General features: G+C 39.3%; 2 protein-coding genes across 4 annotated transcripts in view; both read left to right on the top strand.

The window, feature by feature from the left end:
- Abca6 (ATP binding cassette subfamily A member 6) overlaps positions 1-3,080 on the top strand; it is a 61,263-nt gene extending 58,183 nt beyond the window's left edge. For all 3 annotated transcript variants that reach the window (XM_050164254.1, XM_050164253.1, XM_050164255.1), the window contains 2 exons: positions 217-272; positions 397-3,080. In XM_050164254.1, coding sequence (XP_050020211.1) covers positions 217-272; positions 397-498 — 158 coding nt within the window. In that variant the 3' untranslated portion in view covers positions 499-3,080. The remainder of the gene's footprint in view (positions 1-216; positions 273-396) is intronic.
- Positions 3,081-5,875: 2,795 nt separating this feature from the next.
- Positions 5,876-23,483, top strand: part of Abca9 (ATP binding cassette subfamily A member 9) — an 83,785-nt gene continuing 66,177 nt past the window's right edge. The window contains exons 1-9 of the mRNA XM_050164251.1: positions 5,876-6,360; positions 8,379-8,524; positions 11,279-11,486; positions 12,846-13,010; positions 14,225-14,328; positions 14,845-15,071; positions 18,448-18,589; positions 19,173-19,358; positions 21,462-21,609. Of these exons, the coding sequence (XP_050020208.1) occupies positions 8,429-8,524; positions 11,279-11,486; positions 12,846-13,010; positions 14,225-14,328; positions 14,845-15,071; positions 18,448-18,589; positions 19,173-19,358; positions 21,462-21,609 (1,276 nt within the window). The 5' untranslated portion in view covers positions 5,876-6,360; positions 8,379-8,428. The remainder of the gene's footprint in view (positions 6,361-8,378; positions 8,525-11,278; positions 11,487-12,845; positions 13,011-14,224; positions 14,329-14,844; positions 15,072-18,447; positions 18,590-19,172; positions 19,359-21,461; positions 21,610-23,483) is intronic.

Below are 23,483 nucleotides of genomic sequence, written 5' to 3'. Positions count from 1 at the left end.
ATTTACTAAAATCCTTCAAATCCAGCACTTACCTGTAGAAACCCCATGATTCCTCTTNATATTTCATGGTGTTGTTCTGTCCTGTATTTATTTACTCAATTTATCTTTTGCTCATTTTAATAATTTTATTTTGGTGTATACAGCTTTGAGAGTTTTCTTGACAATAAACTGTGAGTCTATGTTCATTGCCTTTTATCGATTTATCTGATTTTTCAGTGAAGCGCAGCTTTAACCTGGAAGAATACAGCCTCTCTCAGTGCACGCTGGACAAAGTGAGTCAACTCGTGTGGCTTCGTGTCGCGACTAAACATTCATGAGAGGAGCGTGGCTTTTCCCTGTCCGCTGGAGGACAGCCAACAGCTCAGTAACCATTCTCCTGCTTTGTCTCCTGTTTAGGTGTTTGTAGAACTTTCGAAGGAACAGGAGCTGGAAAATGTTCACGAAGAAACTGATACAGCCGTGAGATGGAAACTGCTCCCTCACTTGGATGAACCGTGACGTCTCAGACCTAGGCTCTGCCAGCCTAAAACTGACGTTTTCTGCAGTAACTAGTAGGGTTAATCATTTCGAAGATGTTTTCATATCAGTGCTATACACACTTTATCTGCTTAGTGAACCACAAAGTAAAACCTATAATAATCCATGCCCTAAAACTTAGAGGCTATAAGGAAATACAAAATGGTAGTAAAGGACTATAGAAACAAAGCTACAAACCCAATTTTGAAAAAAAATATTCATTCGTAACAATGATTGGAACATTCACTTGATGAGGTAGGTGAGGAGCATGCTCACTGCCCTTAGCTGCATGGAGACTTCATGGTGGTTGACAAATATAAAATTTATGACTCTTCTTTTACATAAAGTATGATATGTTATTTTTCCTCAAACCTTTCCAGGGATTATTTCAACAGCAGTAGACATGATAAGGCCCTAGACCCACAAATAGGGACATATCTTGAACACAGCTCTAATACAACCTTTGAAAACAAAGGGATTTACAGTAATAATTGTTCGTTTAAGAATGTTTTAAATACTAATAGCATATTCTCGGGATTTCCTTCATCTCTTCACAAATAGTGTTCTGTATATTTGATATTAATTTCAGTCTATTTTCTACTTATATTAGTACATATGTGTACACTATGTGGATGTCTCTCACATGTCAACTTTGCATGTTATTTTAATTTCCCCTGGTATATCTATGTAACACCAACACCAGAAAAAATATCTCAAATGTTAGGCAGTATTCCTACTCTAATTTTATAATATTTTATATAGCTTACATATAACATTTTTCTGTTCACTAAAGTTTTGATAGGTGCTGGAGAGATGGCTCAGCGGTTGAGTGCTTATGCTCTTACGAAGAACCTGGGTTCAGTTCCCAGCACACACATGGCAGCTCACCACTGTCTGTAACTTCAGTTCAGAGGATCTGATGTCCTCTTCTGTTCACACATGGGCTCCTGCACACATGTGGTGCATAGACATACACTCAGGTACCACGTATACAGAAAACAGGTTTTTTTTTATAAAAGAGTATTTGTATAATGGAGAAAATACAGAAATTAGATAAAAATCCAATAAAAGAGCCCCTATAGTTCCTTCATAAACGTCATTTGTTTACATTCTTTGAGCTGTGTCTATAGAGTGGTTACTGTGTTTGGCACACACATTTCCTAACTACACGCTGACTTGTATTTACTGATGCCACAGTGACATATTCACCTGCTTTCAAATTTAGGATGCTGTTGAAGCATTATATGTTCGCATTTAGGTTTGTGCTAATGATAAGCTTTGCTCATTGGTTTTTGCCTTGCTCATTTTACTACCCATTTACAGGATTCATATGTAATGAACCAGTTTAGGTGTGTGTTTGGCAGTTGGATACCACTGTCTTGGAAGACTGATCTGTTAAAGAACCAAGCATCTTAAGTGCTTACTTGTCAGAGGTGAAGGAATTGTATTTTAAGTATTATGGATTTTAAATTAATAAAAAAAAACTTATGTTTAAATTCCTACCTGGAACTGATATCTAACATATTGGATAGTGCAATTCCAAAGTAAATCAGTATTTTGGCCTCATCTTCAACTGTGAGGTTTATAGGACACTTAGCTGTGACCACGCTTCTCTCCTCCGAATAACATTTTTTAGATTTTTAGCTCACCGTTATGTTTACTGCCCTCCCACAAAACTAGTCATCATCATCATGACTCTGTGCATCAATATTTATTTCACTTACAAATAGTTTTGTAAATTTTGAGTATGAAGCTACTTTCTTCTGAGTAAAATTGTTAGTAGCCCCTTCAGAGACAAAAATCTCAGGTGTTTTTTTTTCTTCGTGTGTGAAGATAGGCTCACTCAACTCTTCTACAGTGAATCATATTTTAGCTGGGTTATCAAACAACATTTGTACTTGTCTTTGATTGTTTATCAGGTTATTGATTAACTTTTAATGATTCCATCCCCTGTGTATATTTACTTTGATCCCGTTTGCTCTCACTACCTTCTCTTGTCTCCCTCCCATCCCACTGGACTCTTTCTGCTTCCCACCTAATTCCCGTACTATGTGTGTGCATGCATGTGTTCACGCTTGCGTGTGCACACTACTGAGTTGAACTAGGGCTAGATAAATGAGCAAAGATGGGGTTATTTACCATAGCATTGGCAATTTATCAGTTGCTACACTGAAAAAATGTCTTGCCCTCTGTCCTGATTGGTTTTGTTGTTGTTGTTTTGTTTTGCTTTGTTTTTTGTTTGTCGGTTTGACACTTGTCATTAGGGAAGAGGGAACATACACAAGGTTGGCCTGTATGCTATTATATGAGGGCATTTCCTTCCTTAATGATTAATACAGGAGGGCTCAACACACTGGGGGAGGTATTGCCTCAGAATGTGTTTCTGGATGGTAGAAGAAAACAGGCTGTGTAAACCACAGTGCAGCTGGTAAGCATTCTTCCATGGTCTCTGCTGCAGTTCTTGTATCTAGGATCCTGCCTTGAGTTCCTGCCCTGACTTCTGTCAGTGATGGAATGGGACTTGAGAATTGTAAGATGAAATAAAACCTTTCTTTCCAAGTTGATTTGGTCATGACATTTTATCATAGCAATAGAAACCCAAAGTAAAACACCCTTCTTCCTATTAAAATGATGGGTATTATCGTGTCTGCTTTGGATCTCATAAATGTGGAGACTCAGGCTTTTAGGGCAAATGCTGTGCTCGGCACTGTATAATAAATAGTGTACAGGTGAAGGTGAAGGTTCAAATATGTTTACCCTTTAGGGAACTGGAAGGGTGAAGAAAAAAGTGAATGCAAACAGAAGTTGAATTTTTATATCACTAGATATAAATTTTTATATCACTAGAGTAGCTGAAGTTCAAATATGTTTGTTAACAATTAAAGATAATCAGTAGATCAAAGTTAATATCCAGCACTCCCTAGACAAGATATGATGTAAAGGGATCCACAGAAAGGCACAGAGAAACACAGTCTGAGTAAAAATGAAGAACTGGAAAGCACCAGGGATAAATTAAGACATGCTTAAAACCACATGAGTGGAGGAAATCGATTCACCATTTTAAAGACTTGTATTTATTTTATAAAAGTAAAATTTAAAAAATCAAATTAAATAAAAGGGGAAATTTTATTAAGTTGCTTAAAAATGAAATCTTCCATATAAAATTAATGGTTCTTGATCAAAATATATCTGAGAAATAATAATTGAAGTAGAGGGATGAAATAGATCGTTAAAGGAATGTTCCATGGGAAAAGTCCATGAAACGAAATCAAGTTTAATTTGATTAATATATGTCTACAAATATTTATTTGTTTTCATTTTATGTGTGTGGGTGCTTTGCCTAAACCACTGCTTCTCAACCTGTGGGTCACAGCTCCTGGGGGTGAAATGGCCCTTTCGCCGGAATCACCTAAGGCCATGTGCATAGCGGATGTTTACATTATGATTCATAACAGCAGAAAATTACAGTTATGAAGTATCAACGAAAATAATTTATGGTTGAGGGCACCACAACATGGGGAATTGTATTGGGGGAGCGCTCATAATGTAGGTAGTAAGGTTGGCCTAAATCCATCTTTACTTCACATGCATGCAATGTCCACAGAGACCAGAAGAGGGCATCAGATCTCTCTGGAACTGCCCTGTGAGTGCTGGGAACCAAACTGGTCCTCTGAAAGGGCAGAAAGTTATAGTTATCACTGAGTTCTCTCTCCAGTCCCTTACATATTATGTTTTTTTTATTTTTTGAGGGTTTGTGTATAGTTTATTCAGTGAGTTATGGAAGGAAAGGGAAGGAGGGAGGGGGGAGGGGGTGCTGCAGCCATCTCTTCCGAAGAGAGATGGGATCACATATTATGTTTTAAAGAAACAATATATAGTTAAGGATGATATCAGACAAAACCTGCGTGTATGTTGTTCAACTGGGTCTGAGGAAAGAGGGAATAGATTCATTTCTAAGAAATAATACATTTTCTAAAAGACAAGATCTCCTGAGTGAATTGGGACCATGGGGACCATGGGAGAGGGTAGAAGGGGAGAGAAGGGGAAGGAAGGGTAGTGGAGAAAAATATATAGTTCAATAAAAACAATAAAAAAATGAACTAGGAGAAGATTCTGGTCCCACTGCCAGGGATCCTACAAACGGACTAAGCCACACAACTTTCACCCACATGCAGAGGGCTTAGTTAGGTTCCATACAGCTCGCCAGCTGTCAATCTGGAGTCTGTGAGCTCCCACTATCTTGGGTCCACTTTCCCTGTGGATTTCCCTGTCGTGATCTTCGCCCCACCCATGGGAGACTCTATTCTTTCTGAGGAAGGGATGAAGAATGGGGTGGGGGGAGGTAGAGGGGAGCAGGAGGAAGGTAAAGAGGGAGAACTGTGTCTGGCATGTAAAATGAATTTTTAAAAAAAATGTAAAATAAAGGAAAATAGAAAAAAAACTAAGAGTGCAAAAAAGAAATAAGACATTTTCTAAATTATAATCTCTGTGTACAAAATGTTAGCCGTGTTATTAAATGTGCTAACACGTGTTCTGCAGAAGGCACCAGACATACAGAAACAATCACAAGGCTTGTTTGTTCTCACCGATTATGAGTTCAATCTGGTTGTGCAGACTTTGCTGAGCAATTTCTGGGCCTAATATAATTAGCAAACAAGTAAATAAGCCTAAATAAATACCGAAGGAATATTTCATATCTGTGCGATGCTTTGTCTTCCGCGCTCACAAGAAGTTCATGATAACGTAGCCATTGCCTGCTGCAAACCTTTGACAACACAGGGAACAGGACACACTGAAAACCAGTGGTTGTCTACGGAGAAACTTGCTTCTTGGGACTGCATGTTAACGTATCAATCTCTTCCTCCCTCCTCGCCCCTTCCCCCATAAGTGGTGGCACGCAGGGGGCGGGGGTACGTTGCGTGTGTGTGTACGCACTCAGATCATTCAGATAAAGGCCAGAAGACAACCTTGGCTCTCATCCTTAGAAACATCCCCCACCTCCAGACAGGCTAGCCAGCAAGCCCCATGGATACTCTTGTCTCCCCGCTCCCCACCCCAGTACTGTGCACTGATCCCAAGCTAACACCCCTGACATTTCTTACGTGGGCTCTGGAAATCAAACTCAGCTCCTTAGGCTTGCAAGGCAAACACTTTACTAAGTGAACTTTCTCCGCAGCCTGAGAACACATCTCTCTCCTCCGCTTTTCTGCCGTAAATGACGGTGGGAATAGGATGCACACAATGCTACAGAAATGTAGGCAAGAGTGCAGATTTACCCTGTAACCCTGGAAACATTGCTATGCTGTCGTGTGCAGATCCAGCTTTAAAAAAAAAAATCAATGAAGGGCTCTGAGAAATGATCTTATCCAATGTGTACGTTTATTCCTGTAATTTAGGAAATTCTTTTCTGCTCTGCTTTGAGCTGCCCTTTTTCTGATTTTTGTTTAAAGAACGCTGCTGTTCAGAGCCAAGTCTCCTATTGGGGTCTAATCTGAAAGAAAGAAAAATGCTTTTTAAAAAGCCCAGCTTCTTCCTGGTTTGATGGTTGCTAACGTTCCGATATGTCCAGCCAACCATCTGCAACCACAAATTCCCTGCTGAGGAGCTGGCGGGAGGCAGAGGAAGAAAGAGCAGCTCAGGAGTCACTACATGAGCAGAGCTTTGGCAGTCAGGCTGAACTCAGTCAAGAATTCTCTTCAGAAACCAGAGCGAAACAGAACCGTTCCCGATAAGCAAAATTCAAAGCAAGATGTAGCAGTGTTCCGAACAAAGAGATGTGAATTCTCCTTCAGGACAAAGATCTGTGGATGAACTTTTGGAAGATTCCTGCTTTAGCTTCCCTCAGTAAGTGAGCCTCTAAACTGTGGTTATTAGCACTTATGTAATGGGACAAGAAAAGGCATCAAAGTCATGCCAAACGTTTCAGTGGAGGTTACGAGTAAGTCCTTTTGATTTTTTTCAAACCTTTGAGTATTTCATACTGTATGGCTAAATACGCAGTTGGAAAACTAAGAATTTTCCGTTTTGCTGCATGACTGAAGCATTTTTCTAAAAAGCACATACACGGGACCAGGCGAGCGGGTAAGTGGGAAGGAATGTAACTTGTTTGGCTCGTGCTGTTTTCAAAGCTTCTCGAACTGCTTATTCCCCTTCTGTGCGCAGCGCTTTCCAGTTTCACGGCCAGAGGAATGTAAACATCGGGATGCAAGGTTCTGTGAGCTTTGAGCTCTTTTTAACTGACTTGAGAGTTTTAATCAAGAAAACTTAGGGAAATACTCTATTGGCCCTGTTTATCATACTAAATATGCAAAACAGTTTAACTTGTGCAATGCTTGTCGTCCCTGAGTAGCAGGAATACTGTCCAACTGGGAAATTACCAGCTTTTAACAACCAATGTGTTATTTTTCAACTACTCAATTTGCTATTCAAAACAATTGAAGCTAATTTAATATTTTCTTCTCCTAGAGCAAATAGCATTTTGCATGGACATGCACAATGGAATAATTAATTCTTAACAGCCAGGAACAAATAACTTAGTGCATGACGGTTAGATTGTACAACGGTTTTTATCTATGAATATTTTCCTCCATATACATTAACTATCTAAGAAGAATTGGCACTTGAACAACGTATCTTTATGCTTTGGATACCAAGACTTGCTACAGCCTTGATTTCTAATTGAAAATGTGATTTAGTATTAGTTGGAGTTTCCAATTGTCATAGCCTATTGATGATATTATTACTTGGAGGTTATTGATATAAGTGGAAAATCCAAACATTGGAAGCAATATGAAGTTATTTAAAATGTCCTTTTGTGTCCCTTGAACTTAGCTACTTACTATTGACCTGTGGCTTTTTTTCAGTGGTTTTTGTAAGAGTTTTTCAGACTTCAGTTGCGAAAGGTCAGTAAAGGGCTGAGTTAATCATTGTCTTGAGTTCGTGACATACAAAACGCCTGTCTTTTCTTTTTGTTTACTTATTTCCTTTGACTCAAATGTTTCATTTCATACTTGACCTCCATCCTTATTTCCCATTTCCCAAGATAATCTTTTAAAATTGTATTTGGTAATGATCTTTTAGCGTTCGGGATCTATCTAGAGATATGTATTGCTCATGGTGTGAGTTCATATAAATTATATCCTTATATAAATCAACCTTCTCTTTTTTAAAAAAAAAAGACTTGGTTGACACCGTATTATTTAGGATTTCTTATGTTGAGCCGTGGGTATCAATCCAATGCTTCTGAGTCCCACAGAGTTCTGTTTGAATAGTGTGTGTGAAGGCGTGTTCTGTAACACCCTGTCATGGTGATCTACATCTGGAAGAATCTGAGTACAGGTCCCTGGTGAAGCCACGCCTCGGCATACAGACTCAGGAACAGAACTGATTGATAGTGGGGTTCTGCTGAATAGTAAATAGTAATTAGTAGTAACTACTGGTAATTAATAATAACTAACTAACTGACAGGGTAACAGGAGACCTCCACCAGCCTATGCAAAGCTTGGACAGGGTGCTTACACACATCATTAGAAATGGGCTAGTCCAGGTGCGAGAATTGGCCTGTAAGGGCTAGAGTTCATGGGCCAAGCAGTTCTTTAAATGAAAAAAAAAAAAAAAAAAAAAGCTTGGACAGCTTAGCTGCCAAGTTTTGTGGGGGCAGCACGTGACATTATTATTAGTCTCTGAAAAGCCATTCCATTGAAGAAAAGACTCTTATTTTTTTTCAGTAGATTTTGCCACCTCCTCTTTTTTCCTTCCTTTCCTCTGTCTATATTTGGCGCCCTGCTTCTGTAGGCACATAATTGGAAACAGCTGCTCAAATGTTTCCTTTTAGTTTGATTGCACAATGCTTTCGGTTTCAGACTTCCACGTTTGCCTCCTTTACATCCTTTAGAACAATAAACAAGCGGAAATGAGGAAGAGACACTTGAGAGTGGGTCAGCAAACGTGGGCTCTTCTCTGCAAGAACTGGCGGAAGAAGGGCAGGATGAGAAGAGACACGGCGATGGTACGGCTGAGAATCTCTGCGCTCTCATATTTGGAAAAGAAAACAGTATTTTCTCAGTGATAGCCACATGGTGATTAGTCAATGATTTTTTATATAACCCAGCTAGAATTTACAGGCTAGAATTTTTCAAGTCCTGCGTTTTACTACTATTTTTTTTCACATAAAAAATTTGAATATGTAACATTAAATACCTTACTAGAGATATTTTAAAACAACTCATATTCAGACATGCCCTATAAAATGAAGCTATACCTTTATACAACAGAAATAATAATTGACATCTGTTTTAATTTCGGTCTCATGAGGGCAGAGACACTGAAGTTCAGAGCATCATCAAAGAAGCAAACTTCAATCCGTAATTGCTTCAGAGTGTAACCTGAGGTTAAGAGAAATGAGAAAAGCCTTTCACAAAGAACTCCCATTGGCACTCTCCCCGTTCCCTACAACTCCACGCCCAAAACAAATGTCAGAGCTATCTGTGACATCTACAGGACAAGAATAATTCACTTGCCAGGCGGTGGTGGCGCACGCCTTTAATCCCAGCACTCGGGAGGCAGAGGCAGGCGGATCTCTGTGAGTTCGAGGCCAGCCTGGTCTACAAGAGCTAGTTCCAGGACAGGAACCAAAAGCTACGGAAAACCCTGTCTCGAAAATCAAATAAAAATAATAATAATTCACTTATTGAGATTTATACTAGTGTGTATTCTCAAACACAGACGGAAGCAAGCTTAATGTTTAGACATTAACGTGGATAAACGTCTCATGAAAAGGTTATTTTAAGGAAAGGACTTTAGGTTAAATATATACAGAACCGCAGGAGCATGAAACACAGCAGATACTTGAAAAGTACTTATTGTGTATTACCATGTATATATGAAAGTGTGATGACATATACAAAATGAAAGGTTGCGGTCATGTCTAAATAGTAACAAAGATAGGGCACAGTGCTGTAGATGGTGTGATTAGCAAAGTGAGAACATAGGGTGTGTAATAATATACTGCTGATTTTTCTTCGGTTTGGAAAGATTCAACCCACGTGATTTTGTCAAAAAGCGTCAGGCTAGTGATAAGTAATGAGCTTTGTTTAACCACTCCACCATGTGAGCATGTGTTGAAATATGTTGTACACATAAACAAGTATAACTTTTATTGTTTAAAAATAAAACGCCTGCATAATTTAAAATATCATAAAAATTTAATGGATTTTTAAAAGATGATCATATTTTGCCGGGGAAAAAAGATACTCACCACAAAGAAATTATAAAACTAGAAAGATACCTATATAGCTATCCTGTCCTTCTCAGCAAGCACACTGTAGCTATAAGGCGCAGCGACAGCAACAGAATCAAAATCATATTTGGGTCTCTCTTTTTTATTTTTATTTTTACTTTTGGTTTTTCCTGGAACTAGCTCTGGTAGACCAGGCTGGCCTTGAACTCATAGAGATCCGCCTGCCTCTGCCTCTGCAACGCTGGGATTAGAGGCATGCGCCACCACTGCCCAGCTGGGCCTTTATTTTTATTGTACTAGTACTCTTTTTGTTTTAACAATGATATATATTTTCTGTAGAATTAATCATAAACACAAATTAAAGTCACTCATTAAAAGAATTAGGAAATTAATGTTGTATTCTATGAACAGTGTGTGTATTCATCCAAGAAACATTTGATGAATGTTTGGATTGTCAATGAATAAAATATTCAAGAGCTTGAAGGATAAAGCAAAGGTCATGTGGATATTAATATAAAAGTTGAGAACCTATTTTAAGTACTTGTTACACTTCCAAACGTTTGGTCTTTTAAATTCTATGCATGCATACATGTACATGCATACACATAGCTAAAATTGTGTATGATGGATGTGGTATACCATGAGAAAAGAACAAATAAATCCTTTCTTATAACTGACAGTTTCATGCATTTATATAATGATTTTTAGTTGCTTTTGACCATCACCTGTTTCACTAGAATCCTTCGTCTCCCAGGTGCCCATTCTTCTTTCATGTTTCGCTGTGTGACTGTGTGTGAGCGACCGAGTTTAATTAGAGTTCCCTCTTTGAGTCAAACTAAGACGGCAAAATGAATTCTTTGCACTGGGCTTCACACATGGTCTGTCGTGTTTACAGTTCTAGAACGCAGTGACCGTGATAAAGAACATTAAAATTCTTTTGGTGAGCATTATTTTACTGCCTCTTCCATGTGTAGAGAGCTGAAGAACAAGATAAGGCCGTGCTTCTGTTGAGGGAAGTACTTACCTATTCCATGCCACCCTCCCTTCAAAAACCAGCGAGTGGTCCATTTTTTATGGTCATGTGGCCTCTGACAAGACTTATTAGAGGTGACAAAGCATCTGGCCTTGCATTGTTGAATGAGGAAACACTTCCAATTATAATAGGAACTGCTTGTCCCAACCCTGTCTTGGTGAACAATGCTCCTGTCACAAAATGTGCAGATGAAAGAGCCAAGTAGGAGCTGGAGAGCTGGCTCAGCGGTTCAGAGCACTGGCTGCTTGGGCAGGGGATCTGGGTTTGATTCCCAGCACCCACACAGTGACTCACAGTCATCTGTTACCTCCTGATGCCCTCTTCCGTCCACTGGACATAAATTAAATGGATCTTTGGAGGACAAAAGTAAAATCAATTACTTTAAAATGGAAGAGAACAAATGGAGCAGCAGCTGTATGACAGGATGACGCCGTTTTAGTTGTTCGTGGGAGAAAGCCTGATGTTCTTTCTTTTCTCTTGTTACTATGTAGGAATGGTTTTTCTCATTTCTTCTAATATTTCTTACATATCAACTGTCCTCCGATTTACATCAAGTTCATGACGCTCCTCAGATTCCTGAAGTGGATCTAGGACGTGTTGATGATTTTAATGATTCTAACTATATGATTGCATTTGCTCCCGAGACTAAAACCGTCTACGAGATAATGAACAAAGTGGCATCGGCTTCCTTCATGAAAGGTATGTTCTGTGGCAGTTCATGGAACCATTTCTTTACTTTTATTATTATACTCCAATTTATTTTAGGATTTTCTTGAAAAAAGGTGTTAAATGTTGGCGTTTCTAAAGTTGATTAACAACATGGATGGGTATTACTTTCTGATATTAAGGAGGATATCTTCCTCCAGTAATACCTTTGAGCAACTGTACTTCAAAGAGAATTAATATTCCTTATCAAGTATATCAAAATGAGATGAGTCTTGGGTTATTTAAGTGTAAAACAAGACCCTGAATCTATTCTCCTTTGTTTAGCTGTTTTTTTTAATCATTATCCATAAAAACTTGTAATCAACATGCTAAACAAAAACAAACATTCATGAACCATTTTTTAGGAATGTGGGCATAGTTTTCAAGGCTACTACCTGCTTATTGGTAGTACTGATAATCTTATGGGGATTCAAAGAAAGTTTGGGATTATAGTCAAGTCATGACTAGAGTATTCTGTGAGGCTGGATCATCTCAGGCAGCAGTCTTGAGGCTGTTCTGGATGTAGAACTCAGAGGAAACTGCAACAGAGGTGCTCTGAAATGTTGGATCACCTGGGCCATCTGTTACTATTGTAGATTTTTCGGGGGGGAGGGTCTTCCTGGATCAAACCTTATTTTTCTTAATCCAGAATGAATCTACAGCCTCCCATTTCCTGTAGAAACAAAAGCAAGATCTCTTCTCCAAAGTAATACATCTTTTGGCTTAAAATTTTAAGTCAAGGCATTTTCAAAATACAGGTTGGATTAATCCAGCAGCATTTATAATCAATGGTCTTTTAGCAGCTGTTGCTCCTTCCTCAGCAGTCAAAGAATTCAAAGACAACACAATAACATACAGTATCCAGCGTCTCTGTGTATTTTCCATCTTTATGTGGGGTTTTTAACTCTATTTTTTATTTTTATTTTTATTTTTTTTAAGACAGAGTTTCTCTCTGTATCTTTGGTTTTCCTAGAACTCACTCTATAGATTAGGCTGGCCTTGAACTCATAGAGATCCACCTGCCTCTGCTACCCAAGTACTGAGATTAAAGTCATGCACCACCATACCCAACTACTCTATTTTTTTAGGACTTTCTCTATCCTTTTTCTTTTCTATCTAAAGCCTACGTATATTTTTTAAAAACATTGTAAACTAGAGTTTTTTCCCTTCTGAATCTGTCTTTACTGTATATCTCTATCTTTTTCTGATCACACGAGTCTTTAATCTGCTAAACGATGTGACTAGGGAAGAATTAACTCAAACGTAAAACGGTCTCAAGTCTCTTGAATCTGGTACGCTGCCATTGAACTACATAGGAATTTTACTGAACTATTCCATTTCTTCACATGGCAGGAAGAAGAATTGTGGCATGTCCTGACGAAACATGTATGAGCGAACTAGATTTAAATTACTCGACAGACGCAGTGAGAGTCATCTTCAAGGATACATTCTCATATCATTTGAAATTTTCATGGGGTCAGAGGATCCCACAAGTAAAAGAACACAGAGACCATTCAGGTAACTTTGCCATTAGGAAAAATATATTAATGTAGATATTGCTATTATGTCATTAGACCCAAGGGACACATACAGAAGAAGTTAGATGAACACCATAACCCCCATGATAATTTCCAGTGTCCAATGGATTGATCATTATTAAACAAAACCTCTGTTTTTAAAAATATAATTTTATTGATATATATATATATATTCCTTGCATATAGTGATGGATTTATATTCAATCAAGCCTGTTGTGTACTTTGACCATATTTACCCCACCCTCTCCCATTTCTCCTCTCTCCCTCCTATTATTTTTATTTGGTCTTGCTTCTACAATCATGTCATTCATGTATATGTATGTATGGTTTTATGTATTTATAGAAAATCTTGGTTCTATAAATGAGAGGTAATGTCATAATTTGTCCTGAGTTTAACTCATTTTGTTTAATATGATGACCTCCCATTTCATTCATTTTCCTGCATACTACATCAATTCTTTTTCTTTATGGCTGAATAGAACTTCATTGTAAGTATAAGTATATTTGCCCATCTGTTGATAGATAAGACAGGCTCTATACCTGACTAGGATGAATAGTGCTACACTAAACATAGGCGTTCAAGCATCTCTACTGTATGTAGACCCAGAGTCCTGGCATAAACTCCAGCTTGATAGATATTTTATAAGTCACAGCTCCACTTTTATTATTTTTAGGAGCCTCCATGCTTATTTGAAAATTATACTTTTAAATTCTTTATTCCACTATGAACTTAAAGCCTTCCTGTGAGCCTATGACCAGCCTGAACTACAGAATGAGATCCTGTCTTGAGGAAACCCAAAAGTTGCACGTCATTCTTTCTGTTCTTTGATATATTAAAACTTCAACAAATTGGCTTAAGTTATCCCCACTCATTTAAAAATAGCTCAGTGTTTTCTGTGTTAGTGAGTCTACTCTTTGTTTTTCTGGCACAAACAACAGAAGGCCCAAACATTTTAAAGTTGAAATAACTATAAAATAGCAGGAAAAATAATCAAGAACTTACCTTAAAGAACGTCGACAAAGCAGTCTTGTATGTCCTTTTTGGTCATGCTCTACAACCCGAACCAATATGCCTTACCACATGCTGTCCTATTATAGATTTTAAAGACATTTTGGAGAATGACAGATTTTTATTTGCCCCATAACTGGTACTGTCTGGTCGCATAACAGTGGTTGTGTCTTCTTTTCTTGAAGCTCCCTGCGAAACAATGGATGACAAAATAACTTGTAGAAATTCAATCTTCTGGGAGAAAGGGTTTGTAGCCTTCCAAGCTGCCATTAACGCTGGCATCATAGAGGTGAGTACTAAGTTAATGGAAACTAGGTGCATTGTATACTGAATTTTGATAGGTGGCGATATGGATTGTCTTACTTTGTATTTTATTTGCTTTTAGCCACTAAGCATAGTAATGACAGACAGCTTCTTTTCCAGACTGTAGTGTCAAGATACTGGTGACTTGAAAATATGCACAGTATGGGTACTTTTAAGCAGAGATCCTGGTGATACAGAGTTAAAAGTATAGATATGCGGTCATTAGGAGGGCTTTAGGGTCCATTGTGGGGTAGTAAATCGTGTGCTGCATAAACAATAAAACAGGAGATAATCTGACTAGAAGCCCCAGAGAAGATCTAGCTTGAAGTGTTATTCCAGTTGGTTTTAAAAACAATGGTAATTTTTTTCACTGAAAGACTTAAAGTAGAATCTTGGAAACCAACCACTACAAGCTAATGCCTTCTTACAGACTGAAGAAAAGAGCCCAAGGCTGCATTGAGATTACTGATATCATAATTTGTTCATTGGTGTCTCTCTTTAGATTACAACAAATCACTCAGTGATGGAAGAGCTGATGTCAGTTATTGGGTCACACATGAAGATACTACCTTTCATTTCCCAGGGAGGAGTTGCAACTGATTTTTTAATTTTCTTCTGTGTTATATCCTTTTCTTCATTTATATACTATTTATCCATCAACATTACCCAAGAAAGGCAATACATTACAACACTGATGGCAACGATGGGACTTCGGGAGTCTGCTTTCTGGTAAATCGCTTGTCTGTAATACACCAATCGGCATGTTAACTAAGGGAACTCCCTAGGTTTGTTTATGTCATACTTAGTCTTTAGTCTTGATTCTTTACTAAGCTAGGGCATATGGATGCTTGAAACACATGGACTTACATACCCAGTAACTGGAATTTTCCGTATTTCTTTGACTTAAAGAAAGCCTAAGGGGCTCCTATCTTCAGGACACTGACGACACAGGGACTCTCAGTTATTAGCTTCTGTGTCTATGTGAACTGACATATATGAGAAGTTATGAGTCCTTTAGGGAAAATGAAATATGTATTTTGGATACTGTGTTAAATGAAATATGTATTTCGGATACTATGTTAAAGGTGATGACGATTTGACCCCACTTTACATGGGCCATGGAAGAGAAAGCTAGTATGTCTTGAGCTTTCCTTAGCAGAGACAAGAAAGCAAGCAGTTAGGGCAGTGACCGGCCCCTTGGGAAGCCGCAGGCTGTCTTCATCTCAGCCCTTAGTAGCTTCCACCTTGGGTGTGTGACTTAAACTATGTAAACCCCAGTTTTCTTTCCTGTGAAGCGCCAGTCATAGTTCTACTTCTTGCTGGCAGCAGGATTAAATACAATGTACTTAGAGTGCTTTCCGCGGAAGTTGAGAGACATTAAATGCTCAATGTTAGATATTAGCTGTGGAAGTGTGGAAGTGCATCACAAGAGAACAGAAGATGTAACTTAGGAAACTGAGGACCCAATAGTTAGTGACAAGATTTCCAAATAAGATTAGCCAAGTGATCCATTAGAGATAGGTAGAGAGGTAGGAAAGAACAGAGAGTCAGAAAGCAGTGATTTGAATGTCGAATTTGCCTTTTACGAACCGACCAGTATTTTCAGTGTTGAAGATGGTATGGAGATTATGCACAGTGTCCAAAGAGAAACCCTGCTGAGTAGGAAGACTACACCTTTTCCAGGCTGACTTGAGCCGAATTTGTTATTTTTTTTTTCTAAGATATTGTTCACTATACTAGTGTGGAAAGAAAGAAGATAGCGGCTCGAGAGAGAGATCAAGGGTGAAAAGCACAGGCACTCTTGAGGGTTTGCTTCTCAGTTTGCTTCCCGGCATCCCACACTGAAGCATACAACTGCCTGTAACTGCAGGTCAGGGGACCCCACAACTGCCTGTAACTACAAGTCAGTCAGGGGACCCCACAACTGCCTGTAACTGCAGGTCAGTCAGGGGACCCCACAACTGCCTGTAACTACAAGTCAGTCAGGGGACCCCACAACTGCCTGTAACTACAAGTCAGTCAGGGGACCCCACAACTGCCTGTAACCACAAGTCAGTCAGGGGACCCCACAACTGCCTGTAACTACAAGTCAGGGGACCTTACAACTGTCTTTACTTACAAGTCAGGGGACCTTACAACTGTCTTTAACTACAGATCAGGTCCAGAGGAGCTTGCATCTGCCTGTAACTACAGGTTCAGGGGAGCTTGCAGCTGATGTTTCTGGTCTCCATAAGCAAACACCCACGTGCACATGCTCTCCCCCACACCCACCCACAGAGATGCACATATACAGAGTGCAAAATAAAATATATCTTTCAAAAAGGGATGGCAGGTTTGATACAATGCAAGGTTTTTGTCCCTTTGTGTACTAAAATTATGCCCACGATATTGAAGAGAATTTTTTTTACCAGATTTTAAAAGGTATTGAAATCTATGAAGAGCCAGTAGAAGATAATATATTTAAAAAAATCTAGTGAGGAGAGATTAAAACTTTTAGGGCTTTTCTTCCTCCTTGAAGGAAAGAAATATTTTATTCGAATAAAATTAAGAATGTAATCCATCATATAAATAAGTTGAAAGAAAAAAAACTATATGATCATTTCATTAGATGCTGAAAAAGCATTTGACAAAATCCAACACCCCTTCATGATAAAGGTCTTGGAGAGACCAGGGATACAAGGAAAATATTTAAATATAATAAAAGCAATATATAGCAAGCCAACAGTCAGTATCAAATTAAATGGAGAGAAATTAAGAAGTCTGTAGAAGGCAGGCAGATTAAAACTGGTCCTGAACTTGATAGGATGTTCTGATATAAATGAAAGGAAACTAGCTGTCCACTGTGGGCCTGTCACCATGTTATATCCACAAAATACCCGACTAATTTAATTCTCAATCTTTCCCTAGAGAGGAAATTGAAATGTAAGAGAATTAAACAATTGCTTCCTCACATATTAAGTTGTAATGTAATAGAGGGAATTTGATGCCAAGTCTGTGACATTACTGGACCCTATGGTTGGGCCTCCTCTGTCCTTGGCATCAAAAGTAAATACACCTCTTCATATCCACTTACCTGGCTGTATTCTCCATAGAGATGCTCTGTGTATTCTTGCTCTGGATCATCTATACCAGCAGCTGACCAAGTACTTTTATGCAGGTTGTAAAGTAGGAGTGGCTTGTCTGAGAAGAAAAGATAAAAGAGAGCAGTAATCACATAGAGGATATAAAAATCTATTGGAAACTCAAATGTCTATAAATACATCTTCATTGGGAGATAGCCATATATTGGGCAGAGACTGCGTGTAATTGCTCTTGCTCCGCGAAGGCAGCATTGATGGCGACAAGGGCTACTTGGCTTGCAAAGCCTAAAATGTGATCAGTATGTCTCCAATGCCCACGCTGTGTCCCTGACTTCCTTATGAAAGAAGGCGAACAGAACTGAAAAAGCAGCAGCGATTCTCTCTTAAGCCCTCCCTAGAAGCCTTTGATCCTGAGACTTGAGAACGATGACTTTCTTACTGTCCAGTTCATGTCCTTCTGTTTGCACGCAGCTGCTGTGTTAGTTTCATTCTGTTGCTGGGATAAGCCAAAAGCTACCCGACGGAGGAAAGGATTTACTTGGATTATACTTCCCTGGTCAGAGACCATCATTGAGGGAAGGCACAGTAAGAACTCAGGGGCAGGAACCTTGGAAGAGTGCTACCTTGCGGGCTTGCTCTCTGGCTTCTGCTTAGCTGACTTTTTCATGCAGGACTACCTGCCTGAGGACTGGGCCCTTCTGCATCATTCAGTGAGCCCATGCCTCCCAGACATGCCCACAGACCAAGCTGGTCTAGGCAGTTCTGCAACTGAGGTGTCTCTCTTGCCAGATGACTCTAGGTTCTACCAAACTGACAATGTTTACGAGATCAGCTATTTGCTGTATGCACTTGCTGATTTATTATCTACTTTATAGAATATGAGCTTTAAGATGAGGATGTTTTATGAACTGTTAGGAATTACCCTTTGGGAAGAAACTCTTGATAAGTCACACACGTTTAAGCTAAGTGTATGAAGAGAGTGACCGAGTCATACCATTTGCACTAATCCTGTGTTTCTTGGCCAGGCTTTCCTGGGGTTTGATGTATGCTGGCTTTATCCTTGTCACGGCTACTTTGATGTCTCTTATTATGAAATCTGCCCAGATTTTCGTCTTAACTGGTTTCATGGTGGTGTTCCTTCTTTTTCTCCTTTATGGCCTCTCTTTGGTAAGTTGGTGAATTCTCTCCCCCCACTTTCTCCTTTCCTCCCTTTGATCATGCACCATTGCTTTTTTCTATCTTTTCTGTTCTGTATCTGCACAAGGCACTATCCACATAGAATCCAACTGAAAATTGATGAGATATACTTTTCAAATACTGTGCTGGTCCGCTCTCAGTCCCTATAACAAATGCCAGAGACATTCAGCTAACAAGAAGGGTTTGGGTTGGGTTATTTTTCCCTATAATTTTGGAGCTCTTAGTCCAGGATTGGTTAACCCTGTTCCTTTGGCCTGTCTCTGTCATGTCAGCAGTTCATGGTAGATCACAGTTGCTCACGTCACGGCCAGCATGTCAAAAAGAAAAAGAGGTGGGGCTTTCATAACCCCTTTAAGGACAAGCATCCAATGACAGGAGAACTTCCCACATACCCCACTTCTTAAAGATACTATTACCTCTCAATTGTGCCTCTGGCTGGAGGCTTTAACACGGGCACCTTTGGACAACCCTTATCCAAATAGGAAATTCCTTTGAGTGTGCTAGTGATGGCCCTCAGACCACCACACCGGTTCATTTTTGTTTCTCTTCTCAGATAACGTTAGCTTTCCTCATGAGTGTGTTGTTAAAGAAACCTTTTCTCACTGGTTTGGTCGTCTTCCTCCTCACCATCTTTTGGGGAAGTCTGGGATTCACAGCGCTGTACAGACACCTTCCTGCCTTTATGGAATGGACCTTGTGTTTGCTTAGCCCCTTTGCCTTTACTGCTGGAATGGCCCAGGTAAGAATGAAGAACATTTGTTTTTATCTGTGTGTGTGTGTGTGTGTGTGTGTGTGTGTGTGTGCATTGGAGGTCATAGGACAGTGTGACAGATGTCAACTCTGTCCTTCCACCACATGGGTTGTGGGGATCAGACTCAGGCACTTTTACCAGCTGAACTGTCATTGCTGTCCCCCATGTTATTTATGTACACAGCACTCTAAACACATTCCTTCTATGATTTATGCAATACCCACCAAACACTAAAGTATTCTGCCCATCTTTATCGAGATAGAAGTTTAAGGGATAAGAGACATTTTTGGTTTTCTCTCTCCTATTTTTTTAATTTTTTTTTGTAATTTTTAAGATATAATCACATCATTTTCCCCTTTCCCTTTCCTCCATCCACCCCTTCCCATGCCCCTTCTCTCCATCTGCATCGCTCCCTTTAAAATTTGTGGTCTCCTTTTCTTTATCATTGTTTTACACACACACACACACACACACACACACACACATACACACACACACCACATGCACAGAGACACAAATGTATAAACCCACAAATACAAACTGAATCCTTTTAGTGTTACTTGTATGTATTGATTTCAGGGTTGACTACTTGATATTGGATAACCAATTAAGGGGCTCATCCTTTGGGATAACTCATTCTTCATCTGTCATCATCCTTAGTCGCCCTGTGAGAATTCCCTTTTTCACATTAGGATAGCTATTGGTGCTGACCTTTTTCAGGTTGTGTTTAGGCATATCGTTGAAGTATAATGAACGCAGTTCTCTGTCATTTATGGCAACTTTCCCCATTCCTCTGGTTCTTAAAATCTTTCGCTCTCTTCTGTCCCCTGAGCCTTAGGTTCAAGTTGTGTTGTAAGTGTATCAGTTTCAGCAGAGAGCCCCACAACTAATGGGGCTCTTTACATTTTGACCAATTGTAGCTTTCTATAATGGTCTCCATCTGTTGCGAAGAAAAGCTCCTTTGATGAGAAGCCAGAGCTTCACTGAACTGTGGGTATAAGGATAGATATTTAAAATGAAGTTTAGATCTGTGTTGATTCAGTAAAGTGACAGCAGTTGGTTTTCCTCTAAGGTCAATGACCTCACCAGCCCCGGGTAGCTAGCTAGGTGTCCTGTACCAGGCACGAATTCCCTCTTGTTGAGTAAAGCGTCAGTCCCATTACAGAGCTGTTGGCTAACGTCAAGGTATGGGTACCACGACTGCCTCTTTAGTTACCAGACTGGTCATTGGTGTGGTTAGTAGGCATCACAGCTGGGCATGACTCTTGGCTGATTCCCTCCTTCGGCAGCTTGCATACTGCCATCCAGTACAATGAGAACTAGTCCTCGGGAGGAGGCTTTCCAGTTAGAACTGGGTCAAATCCCCTGAGCCTTGTGTATGAAGTGTATGGTGCCTTTAGCAATAATGACTTACCTCCAACCTCTGGCAGACAGCAGCAATAGCCTCTGTTATTTGGGGAGTCTATTGGACTCCCATAAACAGCAACTTGAAAGGGGGTTTCTCACGACTGGTACTGAGATGATCGTTAATTTATGGCTCTAAATGTAGAATGACATTTGATGGTTGATGTGGCTCAGCTTAGACTTCTAACCTAATATTTGTCTGATTTAAGCTTGGGAAACATGAGCCTTAACACTATCATAAGTTTTTGAAAATTAAAACTCATTGGACATTTCCCCCATGAAATTAAATCTCCTCCCCAAAATTTCATTTGAAATCATTTTATGTTATTGAAATTCTTCTTCTTTTTTCTGCCCAACCACTAATAAACTTTCATTTCTCCATTTTTTCACTATGGAGTGCCCCACTGAAGAACACCTTCCCCTCCCCCTTTATTCCTTTTAATCCTGGTGAATTTTTGTGTTAGATATGTCTCAAATACCACTTTCCTAGTCCTTTTATCTCCTCTGAGCAGATGTCACCATCATCTGGAGTCTGTAGTTAGAGGGTGGCTGCTATGAATGGCGATAAGCCTGAGCTATATATGTTGTGTCTCATTTATCTTTCCCTTGATATCTAGCAGAATTAAGATCATAAATATCTTTAAAATTTTATTAATCCTTGAAAAAATTGATGTATCTCTTTTTCAGCTTATTCATTTGGACTACGACGTGAATTCTAATGTTAATTTGGACTTTCCAAACAACTCATACCTAATCATAGCCAACCTCTTTATGTTGATTTTGGATGCTTTTCTCTATTTGGTACTGGCATTGTATTTTGACAAAATTTTACTCAGTAAGTAGTAAAATTATTGTAATTTTATACATTTCTATTACTTGCATTTACTTAAAGTAACTGTCTATGACAGTGGTTCTCAACACTCCTAACACTGAGACTCTTTAATACAGTTCCTCATGTTGTGGTGACCCCCAACCATAATACTATTTTCATTGTTACTTTATAACTATAACTTTGCTGTCATTGTTAATCATAAAGTAAATATCTGACATTTTCAATGGTCTTAATTGACTCTTGTGAGAAGGTCATTTGAGTCCCAAGAGGGGTTGTGATCCCCAGGTTTAGAACTACTCTTCTACAATATATTGAATATAAATGGTATAGCATTTTCTTTTCTAAATTTCTGAAATTACAGATAACATTTGAGAATTCCATAATGCATACAATGAAGCATGATCATGTCCACCCTCCACTCCCCTTCCAACTTACCCCATGTCCCTTGAACATGCTTTCTCTCCTTTATCTTTTTAAATAACCCAATAATTACACATGTGCATGGGGATGGCTATCCTCTGGAGTATGGGAAACGAGTCAGTGACCATATCCCTATAAAAGATGAGCCTCCTTTTCCCAGCATCTATGCGTTAACATTATCTCTACAGCTGGGGATGGGGCCTGGTGCTCCTCTAGCGCCCCCCCCCCCCGTGCTGACATTTTTATTGACTTGATATTGTCTAGGTCTGATGCAGATAATCACAGCTGCTCTTAGCTCATGACTGCAGTAGTCACATCATGCCTAGAAGACAGTATTTCGCAGAACTCCCCCCCATCCTTCCATACTTACAGTCTTTACACCTCTTCTACAATGTTCCCTGAGCCTTGGTGATGGTGGTGTTAATATAGACGTCCCATGGAGGGCTAAACATTCATCCCCTGGCTTTTAGCACTGTGACCGGTCATTCATTGACTGCCATCCACGGTAAAAAGACAATTTTCTGATGAAGACTGAGAATAGCTCAGGTCTACGATGGCTAGTTTTATGCCAGCTGTGGGCTATATTACCCTTGGGCTGACGCTCTTGGGTTATATAACAAAATAGACCGAGGAAGCCACGGGAATCAAGCCAGTAAGCATCACTCTTGTGTGGCTTTTGTTTCGGTTGCCATCTCCAGGTTTCTGCCTTGCTTCAGTTCTTACCCTGACTTCCCTCAGTGGTGGATGAATATGTTCTAAAGTGAAATAAACTCTTCCATCCATCCCCAAGTTACTTTGGTCATGGTATCACAGCAATTAAAACCCTAACTAAGAAAATGGGTACAGACGTAAGTATTTAGAAGACTTTTTTTTTAACACAAAGCTTTTTGAGTTTTATTTTGTCCTCCAGTTGGAGATTTATTTTAACATGCATGCATTTTAAAACAGAAATAGGGGCTCGAACTGTTCAGAGCAGACATTAGACAAGCACAAGGGTGAGAATTCTTATTTAAAAAATGGAATTTGCAGCCAGATATGAAGAAGACAATTGAACAACATGGTCATTTAGCAAAATAACAATACCAAGATCTTCCCTAGTGCCCATAATCTCCAAGTCATGGGATTTTTGACCAGGATTATAGTACCAGACATGCAATTTACTCCTATGGAGCAAACCTTAAATCCGATCATAAGGTAGTTATTTATCTGCTATTGCTGGACCATTATTGCAGGAGATACATCTTGCTTGATAGTGTTGTAACACACATGGTCCAGTCTGAACCCTGCATCTTTTGGCAGTATGAAAACTGGTCAGAAGCTTCCTGAGTAACTGGCATTAATTTCTCCATGTCCTTTTGCTAAAGGGTGTGATATCTTAGGCAATAGGATCTTGCTATAGTTAAGGTGGGTGTCTAAAGACAGTATCAATGCCTTTGTTTTTTGGAAATCTCTGGGAA

This window comes from Alexandromys fortis, unplaced genomic scaffold (genome assembly GCF_014885135.2).
Source record: "Alexandromys fortis isolate MF-2015 unplaced genomic scaffold, M_Fortis_MF-2015_v1.1 scaffold_156, whole genome shotgun sequence".
In the NCBI taxonomy this organism is placed as follows: Eukaryota; Metazoa; Chordata; class Mammalia; order Rodentia; family Cricetidae; genus Alexandromys; species Alexandromys fortis.
This window is presented reverse-complemented; position numbering and strand designations above follow the sequence as displayed.